The sequence below is a fragment of the Notothenia rossii genome (assembly GCF_949606895.1).
Source record: "Notothenia rossii genome assembly, chromosome: 3".
NCBI lineage: Eukaryota > Metazoa > Chordata > Actinopteri > Perciformes > Nototheniidae > Notothenia > Notothenia rossii.
Genome location: NC_136901.1, coordinates 89,635,666 through 89,653,884, shown reverse-complemented (window position 1 = coordinate 89,653,884; position 18,219 = coordinate 89,635,666). Strand labels below are relative to the sequence as shown.

The following is an 18,219-nucleotide window of genomic DNA, read 5'->3' as shown; positions in this document are numbered from 1 at the left end:
GTGCAACTGCAGGGCCCGGCGCCGCCATACACCAGCCCATAGACACATAAAACAACACGTATAGCACCAGGCGGAAAGAGACATGCGAAAAATGAGGAGGTGGGGGGGCACAAACCGGGACCGTAAGCCAGTTTCAGACCCACTGAGGACCGGACTATGGACAGAACCAGAACAGTAAGAAGAACTAACCTGTTTGGGAGCAGCACGGTCCGCTGGATATTGGGTTGAATCCGAGTTAAATCCACTATCAGTACAACAAAGAGGCGAAAATGACCGAGCGGCCGCGGAACAGGCCGAACAGCACTCAGTGGTGGAGTGGTGCGCATGCGCAGAAGCAAAGCCGGAGGTGGTGGAGGGGGAAGGGGGGGTGTTGTTGAGTGCAAGGGATTTTATTATCTATATCCTTTATTTAAGAAAATATATATGTAGCCTACATCAAACCTTAAATACACACAAAACACAGACATCCGGGGTACACAGGTACATATATTTCATTTGTTTATATAATTTAGAGTCAGTAATGTTTTTGTTTATCAATTCGACACTTAAGTTTGTATAGTATAATAATTATTATGTTTCATTTACTTATTATTATTATTTTTGTTGTATTATTGTTTTACACATTCGAAATAAATCAAATCAAAATATACAGAGTAAACAAAAATAGATACATAAATACAAAGATAATATTATCCATTTCTTCTTTTGAATGTGAATTAGTAAATATCTGTATCAAATCCATCACATTTAAAGTGAATAAAAATGTACTTACAGCTAACTAATCTTATTTTTCATGCATTCAACGAAATATATGTACATCAAACATTATATACAATACAACACATGTAATAATAATAATTATAATAATAATAATAATAATAATAATAATAATAATAATAATAATAATAATAACAATAATAATATGTAATAATGCATGGACATCAGGGGTACATAGGTATCTTGGCTCTTTAATGACTGTTTTTAAATGCCATAATTGATATATTCAGGCTTCTTATATTTAGGGTTAAAGTCCCCTACGTGTATTGGGGTTAAAGTCCCCTACGTGTATTGGGGTTAAAGTCCCCTACGTGTGCCGTTTTGGTTTCAAGACCCTGGTTCACGGAGGACACCAAAAAAGTCCTGGAAAAGACAACTTCAACTTAAAGGTGGGGTAGGTAATTCACTTCAGAAACACTTTGTTATATTCCATGGAATGCTCTTAACATCCCGATAGCAATGAATACATTAAATGCTTTGACAATAAATCCATAACAAATGTCATCTGTGGAAGCCGTGGCGCTGTAAAAGGCACGACCAATCATCTGAGCCGGCCCGGCTAAAGTAACTGGATGGCCTACCTGCCTGTCAGCCTTCCATCTGTGCACAAACTTATCTGGTGTCCTCATTGGTCATGTGTGCGTTCGTGTGTGTTGGAGGAGGGGCTCTCTAAGAAAGTCTGAAGGAAGGGGCAGATTTTTTTCGGTTGTGTATTATTTTCAAATTCTAGCGCACTCGAGCTGGTTTCTCCATTCTTACCTACCCTACCTTTAACTAATGCATATAAAAGAGGAATAGATCGGCGAAAACTAAAAAGATATCATGGGGTGCAGGAATCCGTTTTGGTTTCAAGACCCTGGTTCACGGAGGATACCAAAAAAAGTCCGAGAAAGACAAGGTAAACTTAACTAATGTGCATTTAAAAATAAAAAAGAGGAATAGTTTCGGTGAATACTAAAAGGTACCAAGGGGTCAGATTACAATTGTCCAAAGGGGGGTTCGTTTAGCATGAAACACTTGAAATAACTAAAGGACAAGTTAAATCAGAAAGTAGAAAGAAAGGGAGGTCAAAGAAAACTAGTCAGAACTAAACATTTCAGATGTGTGTATCTCACACTGCACTGTGACTCATGTATCTTTGCTTTTAAATTAATGTTTTAATTTAAATATCATTTCATAATATGTTTCTTAATGTCTTTCATTTCTGTAAAGCACTTTGAATTGCCTTGTGCTGAAAGGTGCTATACATACACTTGCCTTGTCGTACAGAGTAAAACAATTAAACTAAAAGATATTAAGAAATGAAGAGAGAAATATAAATACAATTGTGATCAAAACAAACGTTAACTTTTCAAGTCAAATTATTTATGAAATAAACATTTGGTTTTGATTGCCTTCTTATTTTAATCATTTGAATAGCGGTGCCATACTTTTGTAATTCTAAGTGAAAATGTGCAACATGTGGTATACAGTCAGTTCGTCTCTTCTTGTGAATGTGACACTTCTCCAAAATAAAATTAGTTGTATAAAAAAAACAATATTTTTAAGGTTACAACATGTCCTCATCCTGAATCTGTATCACTCATCCCGTTTTTTCTTTTGAGAAAAAATACTCAGTCCAAAACATTCCTCAATAAATCCTCAAATATACAGATTGTACATTTTATTTTCCATCATCCAACCCAGTTTTAGGTAGAAACTAGAAGTGCACACGGAGGGCACAGAGCGCCTCCATGGCCTGTTCCATATGTGACAAGTAACGTGTGTTTACTCCCCATCATTCGGGTATCCTCCACGTTTCCTCAGCACAGAAATACACACTTCCACCAAGTTCAAAGAAACATGGATGAGAGGCGTTTCCATCAACCTGCTGAAGAACTCCGAACCAAACTGTAAACATAACTTCCTTTGCGCAAGTTATTACACTTTGTCTGGAAAAAGTCCTCAAAATACTAAGTTGCAAATCTTAAACCATAACATTATGACTTCAAACTTCCAGAGAAACGTAAATGTATGCTTTCCATATCTTTCTAAACTCACCGATGGAGGGCACTGTACCAACAGATCAATGTATTTCTGTAGATGAGCCAATATTCAGAATATTCTAGACCGATCACATTTAAACACAAGGGATGGCTGTTTGGAAGAGGATTAGGAAGACGTCTGAACAAAAATTTGGAGATCTGACCAAAGGGAACTTATTTTAACTGTTTTTCTGATAATGAGATTTTCAAAACAAAAATAGAATTATAAAAGTCTGAATTCTGACTTTTTTTTCATAATTCTGACATTTTCACGGCTTTTTTCTCATAATTCTGAATTTTTCACGGCTTTTTTCTCACAATTCTGAATATTTCACGTCTTTGTTCTCATAATTCTGAATTTCACACGTCTTTGTTCTTTTAATTCTGACTTGTTTCTCAGAACTCGTAACAGAAATGTCACTTTTGTTCAGATCTAACAAAAGAAATCACACGTGGCCCTCATCCTCGTCCATATGCACGTAGGTATAAAGTCGAACATGGCCTCTGTTAAGAGGTCAGGGGTTTGGTAAAGATTTGCTGTGGTTAAACTAAAAGAGTGTGAGTGGGAACTTTTGTCACGAAACATGGCTGGCTGCCCGCTGCGCGCTCCTAACAGGAAGTAATGATGTTGAAACACAAAGAGTCCAACATGTGTGTTTTAGCAAAGCCACAGACTAACATCTGCTGAGCACCGATGAGTCAGACTCACGCTGATACAGATGTGTTTTTGTTCAAGAGTTGAAATTGAAATCTTCCAGCACAACAGAGCATCTTTTTGTGCAGGATGCAAAGTAACTCGATTTAAAGCTTCCGGCTGTGTTCGATTAATTCAATCAAGACGGAGTTACTTCCCAGGGCCGGTGATCTTCCTATAAAGAGGTTACAGTACGAGGGATTTATAGATAAGTGTGATTTTTAAGGTTGAGACTAATGTAACCTAAAGCTATACTCTAAGATATTGAATTGTCTTCAAACACCGAAACTTCATGTACGACTTCCTCTCAGTCACTGTTTCAAGTGGAATGCTTTATAAAACCTTAAATGGAGTTTAAAAAGGAACAGCATGTGCTAAAGGTGTCATATGTAACTTTCCCGCAGCTAAAATGTCAAGTTATATATTTGATCATTGTGTACTTACAAAATCACATCGTTTGAATTTCCTATGTTTGTAAAAATACCATATTTTATTTTTTACTTTCGGTCATTCTTACAATTACTTCTTATTTTTTTTGTTCTATTTCTTTTATTTATCTATTATTTATTTCATTTTAAAATGAAGCAACCGTCACAACACCCAATTTCCCCCCCGGGAAAATTAAGTATTCTGATCTCCATTCATTCTGAAGTTACAACACACACACACACACACACACACACACACACACACACACACACACACACACACACACACACACACACACACACACACACACACACACACACACACACACACACACACACACACACACACACACACACACACACAGAGACAGACACACACACAGAGACAGACACACACACACACACACACACACACACACACACACACACACACACACACACACACACAGAGACAGACACACACACACACACACACACACACACACACACACACACACACACCTGCTGTCTTTATAAAAGCTCACCACTCAAAGCAACACTGAGCCATAAGGTAAAGAAAACATGTCATTGAGCGACAGATAAGGTTACCAAATATATTTGTACTGCTTTGACAGTTTACAAGAGCACAGTGGCGTCCATAATTATTAAATGGTGGAAGTTTAAAGCAGCAAGGGCTCCTCCTAGAGCGTAAATAGCTTATTCAGGAAAATGGCTTTGCAAAAAAGAGATTAAGAAACAAGATTCTTTGATCGATGTTAGCCACAAATGATGACTTTAGACTCCACAAAATCAAAAGGACTTGCATTACGACTTTCACACCAATGACTTCACTTTGAAACCTTTTGGCACGAAGCCCAACAATTCAAAAAGTATGTTATTTCCAAAGTGAGGCACAAATCAACCAAAGAGATTTAAGATGCATAAGAAAAGAGATCATTGTGTTTGCTTGGAACACGATGCGATGCTACACACTTTGTGACAAATGTGAAGTTAGAAATGAGTGAAGAGTACTTTTTCACTTCTTATGACTCAATAATAAAAGTTTAGGACCGTTGACTTGAGTGCAAATTCTTGATACTTGTGAAACAATGACTTGGTCCCACCTACGATATAAAGTCAAACACGGCCCCCACACACACATATAACAACAAAGACAATGTGCTAAATATATTTACCATAAATAGCTGTGGAATATATATACTTCCACCTTTAATACTTCCACCTGGCTGCTATCGCTAAACTGTTACTGGTACTATGTGTATTTTGTAAATGTTGTTTAAATACTTTCTAGTTGTATATTTTAATATTTGTGTGCATACTTCTTGAATTATATTAGGCTATCTTTGGATTTGCTGTAACAAATGTGCTCTACACTTTATACTGGTTACTTTATAGTCCTATATGTAGCAGACTGAGTGGAAGTGAGGGGAAATACTTAGACCTCAAAATAAATGTTCATCCTTCAAAATAGATGAATACAAATTGAACACATTTGTTAAACAGCAATAAGCCCACTCTTTATTCATTTAAAGAAGGCCCTCAAATGAAAGGATTTGGTTGACAATCCAAATCATCACAGAGCAGTTGTGATGAAACTGTTGAAACAACATCCAAAATATTCATCTGGCTGCTAATTAAAAATTATTTATCTATATTTTTCAGTGTATCTGTGTTTTGTGTTTCACTGTTGGAGAAGTCTGTGACACAACATTTTCATCGACATAACTACACTGTAGCTATGTTCGTTTGACAAATAAAGAACCTTGAACCTTGGACCTTGAACCTTGGACCTTGAACCTTGAGCAAGCAAAGCAAAGTAATTGCCTCTTAGTATCCTCAGCTGTTGTCAAAGAGAAAGCGAACATGACCTGAGAGGAATGTGTCGATGAAGCAGTTTCAGTGTGAAGTTTGTCTGACAGTGACTCACAAAGGGTTAAAGACAGGAGGCGTGTTCAGTGCTCAGAGAAGATCAGGAAGAGAAGACCTCTCACTCTGTTCCTATTACCAGCTACAGAAAGTAAATAAAGAAACATCACCTTTTGGAGGACAACACTTAACACAATTATTTAAAGCAATAACATTTACGCATGCAAACTGATGACAGTACTCCTGCTCCTAACAAAACACTCCATTTGAGGTGTTGAATAGAAAAATATGATTGAAATTGCTTCTATGTGTTCTCATCGTGTCCTTTTTGTTATCTCAATTCATACTATTACTACATGTTTATTCTTATTATTGTATTTGTATTATCCTGTGTGTACTATCTGTGCTTCTTTCTTATGCTGCTGCTGCTATGACACCTGCATTTCCCTATTGGGTCAATAAAGGTCCATCTTATCTTATTGTGTACATGCCATGCTGTTTGTTTTGTTTTTATTTACAAACTTTAGGATTTGTGATCTGCTCCTTTCTTTGATTACTAAATATATTTGGGGATTTAGATACGATTAAATTAGCCTCAGCTTTACAAGTGGGGAACACGTAATGCATCGAAGATTCAAATCGAATAATATGGGTCTAATAAACTAGATTAGATTCAAGTTACATTGTCAAGGATATCCTATCCTACATTTTCCTTCAGAGACGGCTATTTTATTGAATCAAAGGTCACACAGAGGCATTTGTTTTTCCAATACCTCCATGTGGACTCTTAAGATAAAACAGCAGTAACAGGAAACATGGAGTACTCCTGTAGCCTGTATGCAAACATGCACAATGCATTTAGTTTGCTTTTTAAATATGTTGCGATTGTTAAACCCCCCCTTTTGCAGTCATCATGAATAAGACAACACGTGTTATTAAGCAGAGTACATTTCAAAGTAACCGTCCCAGCCCTGATGCTCAACAGATTATATTTATCCATTTATTAGTTTATTCCACTCATGGCAATTATTATTAAAAGAAACAATTGTAAACTTTAAACAGTTTTTGAACCCAGGATGGAAAGGAGCAGGGAGAAGAAAAGTCATATTCAGAGGTGGAAGAAATACAAGAGTTTAGTAATACTCTGTTTCAAGTAAAAGACCTGCATTGAAAATGTTACTCAAGTAAAAGTAGAAGTACTCAGATCTTGTACTTGAGTAAAAAAATAAGTACCAGCGTGTAATACTCTGTTACAAGTCAAAGTATTAAATAATTGTAGTGGAGTAGAAGTACAAAATAGCAAAAAATGGAAATACTCAAGTAAAGTAAAAGTACCTCAAAATTGTACTTAAGTACAGTACTTGAGTAAATGTACTTAATAACGTCCCACCTCTGGTCATACTTTACCTGCCAGTTACTCTAAAATCGAGGGTCTGTTAGTCACAGCTGTTTACAAATACTTACAATAACAAGAAACCAAAAATGCAATCAAAAGTCAACACAACAATCTCCCATTGATCAGCATAACAGTTTTATAGTTTCACATATGCATTGGCGGTACCGCAGCTTCAGGACTAAAACCACCCGACTAAGGGACAGTTTCATCCCACAGGCCATAAGACGATTAAACACCTGACATTTTGAAAGAACATCCATAACATTCATCTGTTTGCAACTTATCAATATTCCAATTACTTGTATGTAGACTACTCGGCACTATTTATATTACTTTCTATTTTATTTACTTGCAATATTATCTGTTGCACTGTTGGAGGAGCCTGTGACCTAAGATTTACATTGTCATAACTACACTGTAGCTATGTACACCTGACCATAAAAGCCTTCAATCTTGAATGTAGAAAAACGTGTATTTACCGGTCTGTTGTTTTATTTATGGAGTGGTTCATCTTGATTGTAGAAGATCTTTGTTACAGTCCACTCCCAGTAGTGTTGTTCCTGAACCTAGACATCATGAAGCGGTGTTTGTGTTTCGATTCTCCCAGCCGTCAAACTGCTTTCCGGGCGTCTTTTTTTATCAGATATGTCATAACCCATCACAAGACAACACCATGGATTCACTGCTTGTATTTTAAAGGAGAGATAATATGTTTTTAAGGACTTATTCTGTTTTTTTACCGGCTCTGTCACCGCCTACATTAACATTACATTACATTAACGATACAATGTTGTGTTGTACAGTGTTAGCTAAAGCCACTAGCCACCTAGCCTAACCGCCGGTAAACTTGTACCGTTGGTATTAATGGAGGGAGGCGACGAAAACCAAGAAAACGGTGCTGAGATTCAAACGGTTTGTGCCAGTGGTATTCCCGGTTTACCGAACACTGAGCTGAAGAAACTGCTATCTTTTAAAGTGTACAAGAGGAGGTGGTTTGTTCTGCTAATTCTATGTCTGTTGAACTGCTCCAACGCAACGGTGAGTTAACGTGTGTGTGTGCGCGTGTGCGTGTGTGTGTACAATTCATTTATTTGTATTGTGTACATTACACCCATATTACACATCAATACAGCCCTATTACTCTGTTATTACATCCATAATATTAGTCCCATATAACACCAACATCACACTGCCATTACTCTGTTTTTACAGCCTTGTTACACTGCTATTACATCCATAATACAGTGTTATTAATCCCATATAACCCCAACATTACACCCCTATTACAGCCCTATTACTCTGTTATTACAGCCATGTTACACTTTTATTACAGCTATGTTACAGTGTTATAAGTCCCATATAACACCAATATAACACTGATATTACTCTGTTATTAGGCCCTTCATACACATGGAAACAGCCTGTCAAATTAAGCCATTTAAGTGTTAAATGCAGCTTGTGTTTTCTCAGATTTTAATGAATAAAGTCGAAGCAACGTGGTATTCATAGTAGATATAAAAGTTGTATTTTGGAAAACTTAAGATTCATATTTGCTAATGTGTGTCTAATGTAGCAGCTGCCATATTACCGAATCAAACTACATGTCTAATATGTTTAATATGTAATTGTAAAGCGCTTTGAGTGCCTTGAAAAGCGCTCTAATAAAAATGTAATACATTATTATTATTATTATTATTATTATGAAGCAACATGATTGATTGTTTTCTTTCAATCAGAGTTTTCTAATTGATTTATGTTGTCAAACAAATGTGGTGGAGTGAAAAGTGCAGTATAGCCTCCAAATTGTAGTTGAGGAGATGTATAACGTAGCATAAGAAATGACCTCAACATTGTAGGCCTACTTATTCACAGTAACTGAGTACAGTGTCCCAATATTACTCAAATAGTCTGGTCACACCAAGACACCATACATTAAGCTCCAGCCTAGCGTCCGTTTTAGCAGAAACATTTACAATCTGTGGGAAAAAATCACAAAGCCAAGAAGTTTCCAATTACACAAGCCTGTGTTTCCACATTCAAAACAAAAGCTGCAACCTGAATCCCTGACAGCTTGTTGTGCTTTTACTCAGATATCTGCACTGCACTGATAAAGCAGGTGTGTCTGTGAACAGTGCGTCGATGACATGTGGCGCCTCCTTAAGTTTCCTGGATACTGATATAGTTCCCCGGGGTGAGATGCTATTGATAATCAGAGTGAGCCTGGAGGCAAAGTGTGCCGTCTCAGTCAGGCAAACTGAGCGTCTGTCACCTCCATCACCCCCCCAGCTCCCATGGGGACTGGTCCTCTCTATGGTCCTCTCTATGGTCCTCTCTGTGAGCACCATTGTTTCCAGGGGTAGGGCTGTTCCCTCTCACAAAACAAGCTCAGCTGGCCGACAGTCATTCATGACGGAGCGAACAACAGCCAGTTAGACATCTATCAGTCCGCCATTAGCGTCCAAACTGAGGCCTCAGGGGGGGATTCACAAAAAACAATAACAGTAGTTGGCTTGTAAATTGATTTAGGATTCATTTTGAGAGCCATAACCATATTTACATTGTGTTAAATCACACAGTGTCATGTGGAAACACTGCATGCAGAATATGAAACACCACAAGCTTTTGTTTGAAATAAATAAGCCACAATTGTTAAGTCAAAATCAACTTTATTGTCATTCTATCAGTTTGTGTGTACAGACAGAGAGATCGAAATACCGTTTCCCACAATCCCGAATACACAAATACAAATATATATAACGCTATAAACGAAGAAGCGCCAAAAGCCATTTCCCATTATGCGTGGCGTGGGTATGGAAGCAAATATTAAAATGTAAAATACCAATAGTATCTAAATGACTAAATTACTCAAATTTGAATAATAGTTATTTACAGCACATTTTAGACCGTTTTATTCGGGTAGAGTTGCAAAAATGTGTTTGAGAAGTTTGGGTTTGTTTCAAGAAAGAAAGATGGACATTTATTGATTTCAATTCAGTCATTCTTTGGACTGATCGGGACGTGAACCGGCAATCAATCAATGTTCTATACTTGTTTGTAAATCGGTTGTATTTACAAATAGTTCATTTTCTCAGCATTAACACCAATCTTAAGAACAGATAGTCTTTTTTAAATGTGACTAAGATAATATGTAATGGCAAATCAAAGATCACATGTTTTCTTTATTTGGTTATGAACCGTTGGAATTATTTATAGCCAAAATCTCTGCACCTGCATGAAGCGCGTAGTTTCAGTACGATATGAAACTAGTGGAAACTATAAACGTGGTCTCGTTGTAGCGTCACCATATTGTGAAAGTGCAAACCAAGTTTTGTCTAACACAGACAGAAGTATGTGTATCACGTAAGACTGCACGATTTTAGGGAAATAATCGAATTGCGATTTTTCTGACAGATATTGCGATTCGATTTGCGATATTTGTTTTTAAGCGACCCAACGGAAGTTTATTGTAAAATGCGGCCATATCTCACCAAACCATCTAGGAAAGCTCCATTGGAAGCCATTTGGAAAAGGGCAGGCACTTTCAAAAATACTTGTCAGCAGGTGATTGGATCAATCTATCTATCTCCTTCTATCATGGGCCACTTCTGATTGGTTAACAATGACTGGTACATGTGGAGCACAGCACTTCTGATTGGTGTGGATGACTGACACACAAGAAGAACAAAAAAATCGTAGGCTTTGCGATTTGATAATTGCATCCTTTCAAATCGCAATTTCAATTTTAAATCGATGAATCGTTCAGCCCTAGTATCACGGACACTCTGCAAACAGAAAAAGGTCTCAACAATAAGAAAAGAAGGATGACGTTAACCACCTTATTCATTTCCTCTGTGAGAAACAGAACTGGCGTTGTGACTCTAAATCAGCTGACCAGCTCACGAAGACTCGACTGCTTAAAATAGATGTATTCATTGTCAGCAAACAGAGGGTTGTAGTGTTGAGGCTAGATGGATTTAACTATCATCTCGTCCTCTTTAATACTCAGTGCTGTACGATACCAGTCCGTGGAAACGGTGGTATAACTGCCTTTTTTATTTATATTTGAATGTCTTTTAAAAAATGGACCTTGAGTCTCTTCAATAAAGCTGATTGATTGAATACACTTTAATGCTGTTTCTAAATACAGGTTCATAAACACACTTCTTGATCTGTTGTTATACGTGTGTAACCTGGATTTTGGGTTACTAAGCTAACTTTTACAAAACAAGTCACATTGCCCGTACAAAAAGAGGCTATTGCAGTCACTTGGATGTGTTTACGTGCCCTGCAGGAACATGGTTACTGTATAAGCCCTGTTGTATCATGGGTTATGGCGAAAGAGGTTTTTATCAAAGTGTTAACGTGGCAGAAGCTTGATCATTATATTATGTCTCAGTTTCGTAATATTATACTCGTCCTAAAATAAAGGCTACTTCTCCTATATCTTTTCACTCTCTCAGGACACGCATGTTAGCTGAGCATACGGGCCATTTCCTCTTCGTGTCCGGGTCACATGACTGTAGCAAGAGACATCTGATCACTATCTTAAAGGTCCCATGTCATGCTTTTCTGGTTATTACCCGTCCCCTTGTGTGTTATGAAGGTTTTTCTGCATGTGAACGGTCTGCAGAGTCACAAACCCTCAAAGTACACCCTGTAGGGAGTCAAACTCTAACACAGAGAAGACCTGTCTGTGCTGACCCAGAACGCCTCGTTGGACATTTCTCTTTTTCCATTTTTTCCTTCCTGAGTATGGTGACGTAACGAGTATACTGATGTAACGGCTCCTCACACACACACACTCACTCAGCCTTATCTTTTCTCAGCCGTGGCTCCGCGGATCTCCGCACACACACACTCGTGAGAAAAAATGTACGCTAGAGGGGGGGGGGGGGACCAGAAACGTTTTTTTAAGCTTCTTTTTGCACCTGTTGAACATGACAGAGACTATTTGAGAATGTATTTATTTTAATTTTGTTGTACCTTGAACGTTTTTTGCATCTCTTTGTTATAATTATTATTTAAAAAAAAAGTTTCTGACAAGTTCAATTAATTTTTCTAATAAAAAAGAGAGCGTTTGTTGGTATCCTGCTAAAATAAAACATATATTTGACCTTTTGTCCTTTGTGTCCTCCCAGTTATGGCTGAGCTTCGCCCCGGTGGCGGACCAGTCGGCCCGGTTCCTGAAGGTGGGTCTGGAACAGATCAACTGGCTCTCCATTATCTACATGATAGTGGCTATCCCACTCAGCTTCGCCACCTCCTGGATGCTGGACGTCCTCGGGCTGCGGATCACGGTACACCTCGCTCTGGACACAAATAAGGAACCTGTTCTTTACTGGGACGATTCAGCTCCAACATATCAGGGCAATAGCTGCATACACTATTTAAAGGTCACCTATTATGCAAAATCCACTTCTTCATGTCTCTTCTACATCAACACGTGTCCCCTCTTCTTCATGTCTCTTCTACATCAACATGTGTCCCCTCTTCTTCATGTCTCTTCTACATCAACATGTGTCCCCTCTTCTTCATGTCTCTTCTACATCAACACGTGTCCCCTCTTCTTCATGTCTCTTCTACATCAACATGTGTCCCCTCTTCTCCATGTCTCTTCTACATCAACATGTGTCCCCTCTTCTTCATGTCTCTTCTACATCAACACGTGTCCCCTCTTCTTCATGTCTCTTCTACATCAACATGTGTCCCCTCTTCTTCATGTCTCTTCTACATCAACATGTGTCCCCTCTTCTTCATGTCTCTTCTACATCAACATGTGTCCCCTCTTCTTCATGTCTCTTCTACATCAACATGTGTCCCCTCTTCTTCATGTCTCTTCTACATCAACATGTGTCCCCTCTTCCTCATGTCTCTTCTACATCAACATGTGTCCCCTCTTCTTCATATCTCTTCTACATCAACATGTGTCCCCTATTCCTCATGTCTCTTCTACATCAACACGTGTCCCCTCTTCCTCATGTCTCATCTACATCAACACGTGTCCCCTCTTCTTCATGTCTCTTCTACATCAACATGTGTCCCCTCTTCTTCATGTCTCTTCTACATCAACACGTGTCCCCTCTTCCTCATGTCTCATCTACATCAACACGTGTCCCCTCTTCTTCATGTCTCTTCTACATCAACACGTGTCCCCTCTTCCTCATGTCTCTTCTACATCAACACGTGTCCCCTCTTCTTCATGTCTCTTCTACATCAACACGTGTCCCCTCTTCTTCATGTCTCTTCTACATCAACACGTGTCCCCTCTTCCTCATGTCTCTTCTACATCAACACGTGTCCCCTCTTCTTCATGTCTCTTCTACATCAACATGTGTCCCCGCTTCCTCATGTCTCTTCTACATCAACATGTGTCCCCTCTTCTTCATGTCTCTTCTACATCAACACGTGTCCCCTCTTCCTCATGTCTCTTCTACATCAACACGTGTCCCCTCTTCTTCATGTCTCTTCTACATCAACATGTGTCCCCGCTTCCTCATGTCTCTTCTACATCAACATGTGTCCCCTCTTCCTCTGTCTCTTCTACATCAACACGTGTCCCCTCTTCCTCATGTCTCATCTACATCAACACGTGTCCCCTCTTCTTCATGTCTCTTCTACATCAACACGTGTCCCCTCTTCTTCATGTCTCTTCTACATCAACACGTGTCCCCTCTTCCTCATTTCTCTTCTACATCAACATGTGTCCCCTCTTCCTCTGTCTCTTCTACATCAACACGTGTCCCCTCTTCCTCATGTCTCTTCTACATCAACACGTGTCCCCTCTTCTTCATGTCTCATCTACATCAACACGTGTCCCCTCTTCTTCATGTCTCATCTACATCAACACGTGTCCCCTCTTCTTCATGTCTCTTCTACATCAACACGTGTCCCCTCTTCTTCATGTCTCTTCTACATCAACACGTGTCCCCTCTTCCTCATTTCTCTTCTACATCAACATGTGTCCCCTCTTCCTCTGTCTCTTCTACATCAACACGTGTCCCCTCTTCCTCATGTCTCATCTACATCAACACGTGTCCCCTCTTCTTCATGTCTCATCTACATCAACACGTGTCCCCTCTTCTTCATGTCTCATCTACATCAACACGTGTCCCCTCTTCTTCATGTCTCTTCTACATCAACACGTGTCCCCTCTTCTTCATGTCTCATCTACATCAACACGTGTCCCCTCTTCTTCATGTCTCATCTACATCAACACGTGTCCCCTCTTCTTCATGTCTCATCTACATCAACACGTGTCCCCTCTTCTTCATGTCTCATCTACATCAACACGTGTCCCCTCTTCCTCATGTCTCTTCTACATCAACACGTGTCCCCTCTTCCTCATGTCTCTTCTACATCAACATGTGTCCCCTCTTCTTCATGTCTCTTCTACATCAAGAATCTACCCCCCCCCTGAGTTCTTCTATCTCTCAGAGGGGCGTGGGGAGAGGCTCCTTATTTTCATCTAAAGTAACAGAAAGAGAATCAGCACTTTGGAAAAAGGGCTGAAACAGAGGGGATTATGGGTAATGCTGCAATGATCTGTTTGGTGTGTCAGCCAATCAGAGACAGGTTCTTTATATATCTGAGACCTATAATATATTGATGAAAGACAGTATAATAGGGGATAGGTCTTCATTCTGTCTTGAAACCGTCCGAGGTGATTCAAAATGTTTATTCTGTCGGAGCATTTTGACCGTTCTTCCTGTTCTTCCTGTTCTTCCTGTTCTTCCTGTTCTTCCTGTTCTTCCTGTTCTCCCTGCAGCTGATCCTCGGTGCGTGGCTCAACATGTTCGGGGCGCTGGTTCGATTCCTCGGGACGGGGATCTCCACTGACCCTGCTGACCGGTTTCCCTTAGTGATGTTCGGCCAGACGCTCGCCGCCATCGCTCAGCCGCTCGTCATCTTCACCCCCGCCAAGATGGCCGCTCTCTGGTTCCCCGACAACCAGCGCGCCACCGCCAACACCATCGCCTCCATGGGTGAGGGATTCACTCTCTGGTGTCACTGAGAGCAGGTGGTGGGGTTTGGTCGAATCTGTCCAAAGACCAGAGATGGAAAAAGTACACACTAGTAGAAGTAGAAGTACAGATACTCGTGTTTAAAAATACTCTGGTAAAAGTAGAAGTACCGACTAAACTTCTTTACTCAAGTAAAAGAAAAATAGTCCGTTGTTACCGTTTGAATTACGTAGCAACGGCAGGAACTGATTCGATAGCGTTTTTGAGGAGCTTTTTGATTACAGATTTGAAAACATGGTTGCTTGCTTTAAAAACCTTGGAAAGTATCTAGATGTCAATGCCCTAATGCCAAAGTAACTGGCAACTGAATATGTTTTGCCGTTAGCTGTCTATGTCTGGACCGTTGTGTAAAAAGGACCGCAGCTCCGTGTTGAGGGTTTCTGCCCCGTTACTTCTCCGCTGTTTTCTCCCTCTTGTCTTTTTTTTTCAGCCACTAACAATTCATCTTAATTACTGTGCTCTCCAAATATATTAAAATTAATATTACAATCCTCCATGTTGCTCTCAGATGGTTGACAACGGAAAACTAAAGACAAGCAAACGGTTTGAACGGTCAATACGTCCTTGACAGCGGTCTGTACTACTGGATTAACCAATCACAATTGAGTATTCAACTAAGCCATGTAATAAAAAGAGTACCTGACCTCCCTTTATATTAATAGAACAATAATGTCATTGTTAGCTAATGAATGTTTCCATGGTGACCAACGGCAACATGACAACGTTTCCATTGGTCCCTCTTCTTTAGAGAAGACCAGGAAATGATGGATACACGGATCGTGTTCAAATCAATAGGCACGCAATGACTCTAAATAATAATGATCACGCCACCAAACACACATTCAGACTAAAGGAACCAGCCTGTTTGGAAAATGTGAGAAGTAGAAAGTACAGGTATTTGAGTTCAACATGTAAGAAGTAGAAAGTACAGGTATTTGTGTTCAACATGTAAGAAGTAGAAAGTACAGGTATTTGAGTTCAACATGTAAGAAGTAGAAAGTACAGGTATTTGTGTTCAACATGTAAGAAGTAGAAAGTACAGGTATTTGTGTTCAAAATGTAAGAAGTAGAAAGTACAGGTATTTGTGTTCAACATGTAAGAAGTAGAAAGTACAGGTATTTGTGTTCAACATGTAAGAAGTAGAAAGTACAGGTATTTGTGTTCAACATGTAAGAAGTAGAAAGTTCAGGTATTTGGGTTCAACATGTAAGAAGTAGAAAGTACAGGTATTTGTGTTCAACATGTAAGAAGTAGAAAGTAAAGGTATTTGTGTTCAACATGTAAGAAGTAGAAAGTACAGGTATTTGTGTTCAACATGTAAGAAGTAGAAAGTAAAGGTATTTGTGTTCAACATGTAAGAAGTAGAAAGTACAGGTATTTGTGTTCAACATGTAAGAAGTAGAAAGTACAGGTATTTGGGTTCAAAATGTAAGAAGTAGAAAGTACAGGTATTTGTGTTCAACATGTAAGAAGTAGAAAGTACAGGTATTTGTGTTCAACATGTAAGAAGTAGAAAGTACAGGTATTTGTGTTCAAAATGTAAGAAGTAAAAATAAAAAGTTGTCAGAGAATATGTAGTGGAGTAAAGTACTGATACCACGGAAATGTACTTAAGTACAGTAACAAAGTATTTGTACTCAACTACTTCCCACCTCTGCCAAAGACTAAGCCATAAGAGAACATTTTACTTTCCCTTTAAAAAGCAAAACGGCACAGATTTCAGGCTTTAAAACTCTTTGTAGTACTTTTACCACAGGACATAAACCAGTTTCTCTTTTCTCTCCTCAGCCAACCCTCTGGGCATGCTGCTGGCCAGCATCCTCTCTCCATGGATGACTCAAACATCTAGAGACATCCCCAACCTGGTGAGCCACAAAGAGACTTCTTTCTTAGAACAGCAAACTCCCTTGAAATGTTCTAAAGCAAATAAAAAACCTATCTTTTTAACATGGCTTTTTTAATTTGGGTTAACTTTCAATTCTCACTAGTATCATTGTCCATTGTTTTACTGTATTAGTTCTAAATGTTTTCAATCTCCTGGCAGGACTTTGCAGATGTTGAACTAGACTTCCAGTGAATACTGATATTGCTCTGTGTGTGATGGAGGGTTAATAGGCGACTGATTGCTGAGCTCAGTCGGCCAAAACAACTTCACACGTTCTAATATGTGCAATCTTCTGCCTTCTAAGTAGTAACTTTAAAGAGTCATCCAACGTTAACTACTACAAAAGCATCTCTTGACAACCAGGGCTGTACTGGATGGTTTTTTGTACATCCCAAGCATCAAACATAATAATAATAATTTCAATTTCTATAGCGCCTTTCACGAAACCCAAGGACTCTTTACAATGGGAAGTAACAAAACAAAACAAAAGAAAGTAATAATAATCATACAGATACATAGGCTGAAGAAAACAAACGGGAACAGGTTGCTGAGTACTGTTTATTAGTTGAGGCCAAAGGCCTGAGTGAACAGATGGTGTTTGAGGTGTTTTTTCAAGGTGTCCAGAGAGTCTGCATTCCTGATAGCAGAGTAGAGAGGATTCCAGAGGGTGGGGGCTGCCACACTGAAGGCTCTGCTGCCAAATGTTTTCAGCTGGAGCGCTGGATGGAGAGCAGCCCTTTGTCGGAGGCCCGCAGGTGATGAGAGGGGGTGTAGGGCTGAAGGAGGTCAGAGATGTATGGAGGGGCTAGGGAGTAAAGAGATTTGTAAGTTAGCAGGAGGAGTTTGTACTGGATGCGTGACTTGACCGGGAGCCAGTGAAGGTGGGTGAGGGTAGGGGGTGATGTGGGTGGTGCCAGGGCTTAGTGGGGGTGAGCAGCCTGGCTGCAGAGATCTGGACGTACTGGAGCCTGTCAGGGCTTTGCTGAATGTACTTCATCAGTCTTTTTATTATGAAATACATGTTTTTGTGATATAATGATTATAACGAGGGGTGCACATAACTGGTACGCTGGTACGCATGCGCGGCAAACATCTGAAATGCATACCGGCGGACTTGTGAAGCATTT

At 39.4% G+C, this 18,219-nt stretch overlaps 2 protein-coding genes across 3 annotated transcripts in view; one reads left to right on the top strand and one right to left on the bottom strand.

Moving 5' to 3' along the window:
- The window catches only part of pcgf3 (polycomb group ring finger 3), an 88,043-nt gene extending 80,359 nt beyond the window's left edge, over window positions 1-7,684 (bottom strand). Inside the window, exon 1 of one of the 2 annotated variants that reach the window (XM_079671489.1) lies at window positions 7,665-7,684. The gene's annotated coding sequence lies outside the window, so the exon portion shown is untranslated. Of the gene's footprint in view, window positions 1-189; window positions 314-7,664 lie in introns of those variants that run through there. The other variant, XM_079671486.1, reaches the window with a different exon arrangement.
- A 60-nt stretch (window positions 7,685-7,744) lies between these two features.
- The window catches only part of slc49a3 (solute carrier family 49 member 3), an 18,910-nt gene continuing 8,435 nt past the window's right edge, over window positions 7,745-18,219 (top strand). The window contains exons 1-5 of the mRNA XM_079671348.1: window positions 7,745-8,223; window positions 12,324-12,482; window positions 14,951-15,167; window positions 16,996-17,158; window positions 17,737-17,843. Coding sequence (XP_079527474.1) covers window positions 8,050-8,223; window positions 12,324-12,482; window positions 14,951-15,167; window positions 16,996-17,158; window positions 17,737-17,843 — 820 coding nt within the window. The 5' untranslated portion in view covers window positions 7,745-8,049. The remainder of the gene's footprint in view (window positions 8,224-12,323; window positions 12,483-14,950; window positions 15,168-16,995; window positions 17,159-17,736; window positions 17,844-18,219) is intronic.